This window comes from Balaenoptera physalus (assembly GCF_965194825.1).
Source record: "Balaenoptera physalus genome assembly, chromosome: 13".
In the NCBI taxonomy this organism is placed as follows: Eukaryota; Metazoa; Chordata; class Mammalia; order Artiodactyla; family Balaenopteridae; genus Balaenoptera; species Balaenoptera physalus.
This window is the reverse complement of record NC_138892.1, coordinates 74,751,177-74,761,177: the sequence shown is the minus strand read 5'-3', so window position 1 is coordinate 74,761,177 and position 10,001 is coordinate 74,751,177. Positions and strand designations below refer to the sequence as shown.

The following is a 10,001-nucleotide window of genomic DNA, read 5'->3' as shown; positions in this document are numbered from 1 at the left end:
GAACATTGGGATGCATGTGCCTTTCTGAATTATGGTTTTCTCAAGGTATATGCCCAGTAGTGAGATTGCTGGGTCATATGGTAGTTCTATTTTTAGTTTTTTAAGGAATCTCCATACTGTTCTCCATAGTGGCTGTATCAATTTACATTCCCATCAACAGTGCAAGAGGGTTCCCTTTTCTCCACAAGCTCTCCAGCATTTACTGTTTGTAGATTTTTTGGTGATGGCTGTTTTGACCAGTGTGAGGTGATACCTCATTGTAGTTTTGATCTGTAGTTTTGATTTCTCTAATAATTAGTGATGTTGAGCATCTTTTCATGTGCTTCTTGGCCATCTGTATGTCTTCTTTGGAGAAATGTCTATTTAGGTCTTCCCCCCATTTTTTGATTGGGTTGTTTGTTTTTTTGATATTGAGCTGCATGAGCTGTTTGTATATTTTGGAGATAAATCCCTTGTCAATTGCTTCATTTGCAAATATTTTCTCCCATTCTGAGGGTTGTCTTTGTCTCATTTATGGTTTTCTTTGCTGTGAAAAAGCTTTTAGGTTCAATTAGGTCCCATTTGTTTATTTTCATTACTCTAGGAGGTGGGTCAAAAAAAGATCTTGCTGTGATTTGTGTCAAAGAGTGTTCTGCCTATGTTTTCCACTAAGAGTTTAGTGTCTGGTCTTACACTTAGGTCTTTAATCCATTTTGAGTTTATTTTTGCATAAGGTGTTAGGGAGTGTTCTAATTTCATATTTTACGTGTAGCAGTCCAGTTTTCCCAGCACTGTTTATTGAAGAGACTGTCTTTTCTCCATTTTATATTCTTGCCTCCTTTGTCATAGATTAGGTGACCATAGGTGTGTGGGTTTATCTCTGGGCTTTGTATCCTGTGCCATTGATCTATATTTCTGTTTTTCTGCCAGTACCATACTGTCTTGAATACTGTAACTTAGTGTAGTCTGAAGTCAGGGAGCCTGATTCCTCCAGCTCCATTTTTCTTTCTCAAGATTGCTTTGGCTATTCAGGGTCTTTTGTGTTTTCATATAAATTGTAAAATATTTGTTCTAATTCTGTGAAAAATGCCATTGGTAATTTGATGGGGATTGCATTGAATCTGTAGATTGCTTTGGGTAGTACAGTCATTTTCACAATATTGATTCTTCCAATACGAGAACGTGGTATATCTTTCCATCTGTTTGTTTCATTTTTGATTTCCTTCATCAGTGTCTTATAGTTTTCTAAGTACAGGTTTGTACCTCCTTATGTAGGTTTATTCCTAGGTATTTTATTTTTTTTCCTGCAATAGTAAATGGGATTGTTTCCTTAATTTCTCTCTCTGATATTTTGTTGTGAGTGTATAGGAATGCAAGAGATTTCTGTGCATTAATTTTGTACCCTGCAACTTCACCAAATTCATTGATTAGCTCTAGTAGTTTTCTGGTGGCATCTTTAGGGTTTTCTATGTATAGTATCATGTCATCTTCAAACAGTGACAGTTTTACTTCTTTTTTTTCCAATTTGGATTATTTTATTTCTTTTTCTTCTCTGATTGCCATGGCTAGGACTTCCAAAACTATGTTGAGTAATAGTGGCGAGACTGGACATCCTTGTCTTTTTCCTTATCTTAGAGGAAATACTTTCAGCTTTTCACCATTGAGAACAATGTTTGCTGTGGGTTTGTCATATATGACCATTATTATGTTGAGGTAGTTTCCCTTTATGCCCACTTTCTGGAGAGATTTTTATCATAAATGGGTGTTGAATTTTGTCAAAAGCTTTTTCTGCATCTATTGAGATGATCATATGGTTTTTATTTTTTAATTTATTAATATGGTGTATCACACTGATTGATTTGTGTTTATTGAAGAATCCTTGCATTCCTGGGGTAAATCCCACTTGATCGTGTTGTATGATTTTTTAATGTGTTGTCAGAATCTGTTTCCTAGTATTTTGTTGAGGATTTTTGTGTCTATGTTCATCCGTGATATTGGTCTGTAATTTTCTTTTTTTGTGATATCTTTGTCTGGTTCTGGGTGATGGTGGCTTTGTAGAATGAGCTTGGGGGTGTCCCTTCCTCTGTAATTTTTTGGAAGAGTTTGAGAAGGATGGGTGTTAGTTCTTCTCTAAATGTTTGATAGAATTCACCTGTGAAGCCATCTGGTCTTCATTTGTATGTTCACGTTTGGCTCATCACCACTGTTTCCACATCTTAGTTAGTGCAAAGGGTACAGTTAAAGTAAATGTCAAGGAATTCTTTTTTAAAAGTAAGATCAGAGGTTGCACACATCACTTTCCCTTAAATCACAGGGCCAGAACCATGGCATATTGCCATGGCGAACTGCAAGTTCAGGTGGGAAATGTAATCTCTGTCTGGGCAGCCATGTGCTCAGCAAAAATCCTTAGACTTCCATTACTATAAGTAAGTGAGGTAGTAACTGGTAGTGGGTAACTGGTAACTGCTCCAAGTACTACACAAAATCCTCCTGATTTCCTCAGTGGGTGTTTAGTTGTTTCAAACAATTAAAATATCTCATCCTTCACCCACCCCACATATAAGGATAATTTTCATGAAGTGCTTTTCCTCTGTGGGCATTCCTATCAACAGCCAACAGAGCTTTTAATAAAAGCAAGCAAAAAGCTGAGAGAAGAGGGAGTAAGGAAAAGGAAGTGGGAATAGGGAACAGGATGGGGTAAGACAAGAAGGGAGGTATTTTAGGATCCTTTACTTAATGGCCAAAGTAGCTGAAAATGACATTACTAATGTCCTTGGCCACTTAATGTCTTTGCTGAGGAGGCTTGTGGAAAGCACTCCTAGTTGCCTGCCTTATAAAAACTGTATAATAGTCTAACCAGAGGGTAGTAAACACTAGTCAGTTTCCTGGTTCAGGCAGGTGAATCCAGTCCTAACTGATATTGGGCTTCTCATCATCCTGTTTTTAATTTTTGGATATTTTTCAGTGACGGTGTTAAATAGTTTCAGTGGGTAAGGAAGCATGAAACTGTATCTCTGATACTCTCTGCTTCAGCTGTTGAATAAAACACCAGACAGTTCTGAAAGCCTGAAGAGTCTGTCTGTCTAATAGGGTTGTCAGAGACATTAGGAAAGAAGACAGAGGAAGAGCAGCACCTCTGAATGCCTGTCGTCCTGGGAGACATGCAAAATCTTCCAGGCCCAGTAGAGCTGTGAGACAGCTGCACATATGGCAGAAGGCTAACACCTGCAGATTAGGAGGCGAGCAGAGTGCTGTGTCCCCGTCACCAGTCTGTCCTGACCACCCAGGGTCAACAGAATCATGAGTGGACAAAGAAAACTAAGAGCAACTATACCTAAGAGGGACTAAGCAACTGGAGAATGGAAGACAAACAGAATAACTGGTGGGGTTTCCTAGCAAAACAGAACTGCCAGATGGGAGAAAAGAGGACTAAAAGACTAAAAGAGGACATAAAAAGACTCTGGGCAACTAAAAGTATTGTTTTCAAAAATTAAGTGGCTTAAAAACAATTAAATATGTTAATGAGAAAAGAGTATAGTCATTCTTGAGAGCTGAAATAGTGTCCAAAAAAATTAATGGAAGAAATACAGTATCTTAAAACACAGGTCACAAAGAAGTGCATCTTTTAGTTCAATTGCAAATACAAAAAACATTTTAGCTGATTTAAGCAGAAAGGCATTTCATAGAGGGCAACAGGTGCTTACAAAATTGTGAGTAGGTGTTTGTTAGGTTAACCCCCAGAACTAGCCCACCAAGTTACCATTTCCACCACAATTAGGAAGATGGGTGATGGAGTGAGGAAACCACGGCCCTGACTGCAGACTTCAGGACTACAGCCTCAGCCGGATGCCAACAGAAAGTGTGCCCTATGCCCTGCCTCTCAACACCTGTACCTTGTGCCAAAAGCTGGGGCCCTGGCACTGCTTCCACTGGAGAAACAAAGGCCTTTCCAACTTGCTGCAGAGGCACTGATTCCACTCAGTCCACTTTGTGCCTGGGTTCATGTGCGTGGTGGAAACCAGGTTAAATGTAGAACCCATGTGGAAAGAAAAGTCTGAGAAATGTAGTCTTCGCTTTTCCTAAATCTAACATAGACAAAAACATATTAGAAGGGGTTTGAAATCATATTATCTGCCATACATGACATAGTGGATATTTGTCGCTATTTTTGTCTGTTTGGCAGAATCACCCATAATACTATACTTCATCAATTCTAGGATGTATTTCACCAATACTGGATTTCACCAATTCTAGGATGCGTATTTTTTCACAGTTAAACATCTCTGAAATCAGGTGTTCCTGACTCTTATGGCACCTTAGATTCCCCCCATTTCAGGGATGCCCAAACAAAGGGGAAAATAAATGCTCAGTAAGTGTTGGCTATTACAATTATTAACTTCATCTCAAAAAAAAAAAAAAAAAAAAGGGAAATTAATGGCAGCTGTTAACATTTTAAAGTTAGTTGAGCATTTCATTATGGTTAGAAACTAGATGGATAGATAACTCTTATTTTTGTACCATGATGCTCATATAGAGCTATCTGTACATTTTATATCTGTAATTTGCAAATACAAAATCCCAACTATCAACATCTGCATGATAGTTGGTAAATCAAATCCTCAACAACATAGCAAGAACACAGTCTATTCTGAGGCTGAAAACAGAATTTGAAAAAAAGATTCTGAGTTAAAGTATAGGCAATGCTTAGGAAAAAATTACAAACAGCAGCATGGAACACTTGTTACCTGCTGATTATGTTAATTTAAATTTTTATAAAAGACCCCACATCAGCTGGGAATTAAATAAATGTGGACATAATTAATATGCAAAACTTTGCTGTTACTCTTTAATTAAAATGCAGACATTTTGATTTGAAAGAAGAAATAGTATCTTCCAAAGGAAGATGCTATTCTGGGAGGACAAGGCATATATTTAATACAGTGAGGAATAAATCATATTTAATCATAGTTAAGTTTTAGTTAACTCTTAACTATTTTAAGAGTTGTTGTTAACAATTCTGGATGGGATCTTTAGGGGTTAACACTATCTTTTGTTGGTTCATAAACCGGCCCCCGTACATGGAGGGCAAGGAGAGACTGAAGAAAGAGGCAGACCACTCCAGATTGGTACGTGGCAGGTTTAATAAGCAAGGGAATTTGCAAACAAGGCTAAACTTGGTGGCCACAAGATGAGCTCTTCACCCCTGCCCACCAGAATTTAAAAGTGTATATAGAGGCCTTAACTGGGTTCAGTCATATATACCGTCCAGATGGTCTCAAATAACACATTGCTCTCTCAAGGCTGCATCCTTGAAACAGCTCTGGCTATGGGAATGGTGAGTGGAAGGTACGTGAGTGGAATATACTTTACAAGGACAGGGAAGGGGGTGAGAAACCTCTAATTGCCTAGGTCCAGATTGAGAATCAATCGGCGGCCATGTCCTCTTGATGAACTCCTCCAACATTTTTCAAAATGTAAGTCTTTAAGAGAACTGCCTCATTTACATATTCATTTAAATTACTTGATTCATATTAACTCTGAGCCTCCAGCATTTTAAAAGGTAAAATAGACACTGGGCTTTGTGTTCTGCATAAGCAAACACAGTGCTCAGGACCACATAAAAGACCTCTAATTGAACTCACAATTAGGGTCGAATGCCTTTAATAGGTATCGAGCACCTGGATTTTCCTTATCAGAGCACTTACTAGGCTGTTGTGTAATTATCATCTCTCTCCACCCAGAGGGCAAGCATCATCTCAGTCTTGTTATTTTTTCCATCTCCAGTACCTGGCCCAGTATATGCTCAATAAACGTTTATTGAATAAATTGTCCAGAAAATGAACTGTTGAGCAACAGTCCCATGAAAAGAAACACCCCAAGAGTATTTAAATTCAAAATAGTCCGGACAATCTCTCTCAGGTATTGGCATAGTATCTTCCTCCAGGGAAGGAGGCAAAATTACAAATTACAAAGTAGCTGAGTTTCTCTTTATAGGAAAATCCCTTCTTTAAGTATATATATATATATATATATATATATAACTTATAAAGAAGGGATATATATATATATATATCTCACTGTGAAATATAGCATACGTATATAAAATAGGAAAGAAATACATTACAGTTTAATATGTCACTTAGGACTCAGGTCACGAAATAGAACATTTCTAGGACCTCCACACCCCTCTACATTCCCAACTCACCTCCTGCAACACCTGCCAGTCACCATGCCTTCCATTTCCTCTCCAAGTAACCAAGGTCATTATTGTCCTAACTGTTATGGGAATATTTTTCACTTGTTCAACCATCTATGTTCAAATCCCTAAACTATATGGTTTGATTTAATTCCTTTAAATAGTGAGTTTCCTTGGTTCCTCAAGATTAAGTTATGGTTTATATTTTTCAAGAATATTTCACGTCTAGTGAGCAAAAAAAGGAATGCATATGTAGCACTGGATAACAAGAAAATGTCTTTCCTTATATCACACAGATAAAATAAAGTTTTACAAACAAACACTGGCCATTTTCATATTAGGAAAAGAACAAGAGAATAAAAATAATTCACAGCGACATGTTTATTTAAGCCCTAGCTAAGCTTTCATTTACAGACAAATATTTTTGGGGAAAAAGATCACAAGACAATATTTCAAGTGTCATACCATCCACATAAAAACTAAACTTGCAGAATTTACAAATTAATATTCTGAGCAGACAGATAAATTATACATCCTTTTGCAAAATCCAATCTACAATATTTAAAAATTCATAGTTACAACATAAGACATTCTTTCTTTACAATCTACCTATTTACATAGCTTTCCTCACTGAAGGTGATATAGTTCTCATCATAGCTACCAAGGTTTGCAAACACAGTACATTTAAAATATATTTAGCAGCATACAAAAAATTAGATAAAAAGGGAAAGAAATACTACTATTAAATAAAAATGAAATTAAAGGGTGATAATAGAAACAACTCCATAGGAAAATAGATCAAAATATATTTCTGTTAGGACATCAAAAATGTTTCCCATCACAGAATGTATGCACAGCACTAATAAAACAATTTAACAGCATTTTAGTCCTGAGCACAGAATATAGCACACCTGCAAAACTTTGGTCAATACAAGTAAATGTCGACATCTATCACAGTCTGTTTAACATTCTTTGTTAGCAGATTAAAGTTAATTCCATTTTATGAAAAATCACCATCAATAATATTCTCATACCTTTTTTCCATTACATTAAAAGAGCTTTTAAATTTGGGAACCCTCTGTAGACTGATATAAATACCAGACAAACCAATGTTTGATTAACATTCTCAATATGTTTTAAATATGTAAATCATCTGAACAGACTATATGAATGAGTTAACAGTGGGTTGCTTTGTATTCCAAGTGTATTTTCTGACTGTCACAAAAGCAGACATGTTGTACTTCAAATAATTTGAAGATGTTCTTTATAGCTAGGCATAAAAATCCAGCCACGATATAAGTGCAAATCAAGCAGCATATCAATTATAGGTTATATATGCATTGGTAGATATTAAAATTAAGCACACAGGATAGTACACAATTTTATTAGAATACCATTTATATTCAGCAGTTGGATTCAGATATATTTTCCAGTTAATCCCATTCACAAGTTTTTGCCTAATAAATGCAGGACAACATTTTCCATAAAGAACATAGAGTATAATCACAGTATTCAGTTTATGACTATCTTCATTCATGTTTAACTACTGGCAATATCTTCCACCGGATCTCCTGTGTCAAAGAGCTGACCATCTTGCAAATTTCGACTCTTCCAAATTCTCACAGTTCGATCACTACACAATAATAAATTAAAAATGAACATGTGAAAAGAGGTGGAAAGATAAAGAAATAGTTCATAGAATTACTTATCATGGAAACATTTTCTGAAAAGATCTCTAATAGATGTAAGTAAAAATATACATTGTCCCATAGGTATATCAAACAGGTACCCATAATAATGAAATTAAAAATAGTTCATATTATCAAGGGCTTACTGTATGCCAGGTATTGTTACTATGTTTCCCTCACATACATTAATGCATTTAATTCTCTTTACATATCATAAGATATAGATAATGCTATTCTCCCCTATTTATTGATGAGCAAATTGAGGTCCAAAGAAGTTAATTAATTTGCCCAAGATCGGGCTTCCCTGGTGGTCCAGTGGTTGACTCTGCCCTTCCACTGCAGGGAGCGTGGGTTCGATCCCTGGTTGGGGAAGTTCCACATGTCTCAAGGTGCGGCCAAAAAAAAAAAAAAAATTTGCCCAAGATCACAAAGTAAGTGATAGTGCCAATATTTGAAACCAGGCAGTCTGGCTCCATCTGTTAAAGACTTTACTGATATGACATGGTCAGAGGTCTTCAGGCATAAGAGCCCAGAGTAAGATCACAGTGAGGGGGCCAGGGCAGGAATTCCAGGGAGTTGGTGAATCTGTTGATATTCAGGAAGAATTATGTTCAGGTTAAATCAACATAAGCCCACAGAAAAAGCAGGAGGCTACTAAGAAGTAGTCTAACATTCTGCCTATCATAGAACATAGACAATTCAAAGCTTTTCTGAGAAAACTTATTTTTATTCACTTAACATGTGGGCTTTGGGGACTAGTCATTACACAATCACATTTCTTACCATGTCTCTCGTGGCTCTAAAAAGTGAGTGTTGCTTTTCTCCCACTTCCTAACAAACCCAAAGCCAAAAGAACGAGTTGCCATAGAATTGTATAGTTAAAAAGTATTTCAAAGATTATGTAGTCCATTTCGAGGATAAAGAAAGTTTAGTGACTTGTTCAATGTAATATAGTAGAGTACAGAGCTGAGCCTAGAATCCAGGCTTTCTAATTTTTAATCAACAATCTCCTCATCCCTAAGAGTTCTTACCACAAGGTAAAAAAAATCATATTTTTTTCTTTTCCTTTTCTTTTTTTTTTTTGTATCTACATGAGATGATGGATGCTAACTTATTGTGATAATCATTTCATTATATATTTAAGTCAAATCATTATGCTGTATACCTTAAACTTACACAGTGCTGTATGTCAATTATATATCAATAAAACTGGGGGGAAATAATAATCTCTCCCCATCCCACACAGCACATGTAACTGAAAACAGAAGGGGATATGTTCACTCATCCACCCATTTATCCATTCCATTTATTTATACAACCATCCATTCAACAAATGTTTATTGGGAACTTGCAGTGTTCTAGGCATTATTCTAGGTGCTTGGGATCAATTAAAAATAAACAAATAAATAAAAAACACAACCTTATGCCTTTGTAGATCATATATTCTAGCAAAAGGAGACAGACAATAAAACTTAATAAATAATTAAATTACAAAGTTTATTAGAAAGTAATAAATGTTATAGAGAAATTAAAGAGTATGGCAAAGGGGATCAGGATCAGGAGTGGTAGTTGATAGGAGAGATCACAATTTTAAATAAAATGGCAAGGTTATTCTTATTGAGAAAGAAAGACATTAGAAGATCAGGATCTCTGAAGGCACTTTGGGCAAATGTCCTAAGGTTGGAGTGAGCCTGATATGTTCAAGAACCAGCAAAGATGTTATTGGTGTTGTAAGAGAAGGAGCACGCCAGAGGGTACTAGAAGGTAAGGTGAGAGATAAATGCTCGAAGGGTCAGATTAAGTAATGGCCTCTACTTTAGATAAAATGGATGACCAATGCAAGGTTTTGAGCAGAGAAGGAATAAGATCTGACTTGTATTTTTAAAAAATTACTCTGGTGTCTGTGTTGAGAATAGACTACATATGGGCAACGGACCTTGTTTAGGAGGCTACTGTAGTAATCCAAGAGCTGATGGTGACTAGGGTCAGTGAGGCAGCAAAAGGCATGGTGAGAAGTGGTCAGATTCTAGATATAATTTAAAGGTAGAACACCAACAGAGTTTGCTGATGAATTGGATACGGAGTGTGAAAGAAAGGGAGGAATGAAGGTTTCTAAACTAAGCAACAGAGAAGACAGA

General features: G+C 36.4%; 1 protein-coding gene across 18 annotated transcripts in view; it reads right to left on the bottom strand.

Annotated features, from left to right (window-relative positions):
- Positions 1-6,538: 6,538 nt before the first annotated feature.
- KIF21A (kinesin family member 21A) overlaps positions 6,539-10,001 on the bottom strand; it is a 172,279-nt gene continuing 168,816 nt past the window's right edge. For all 18 annotated transcript variants that reach the window (XM_082419234.1, XM_082419230.1, XM_082419240.1 and 15 more), the window contains one exon: positions 6,539-7,808. In XM_082419234.1, the coding sequence (XP_082275360.1) occupies positions 7,715-7,808 (94 nt within the window). In that variant the 3' untranslated portion in view covers positions 6,539-7,714. The remainder of the gene's footprint in view (positions 7,809-10,001) is intronic.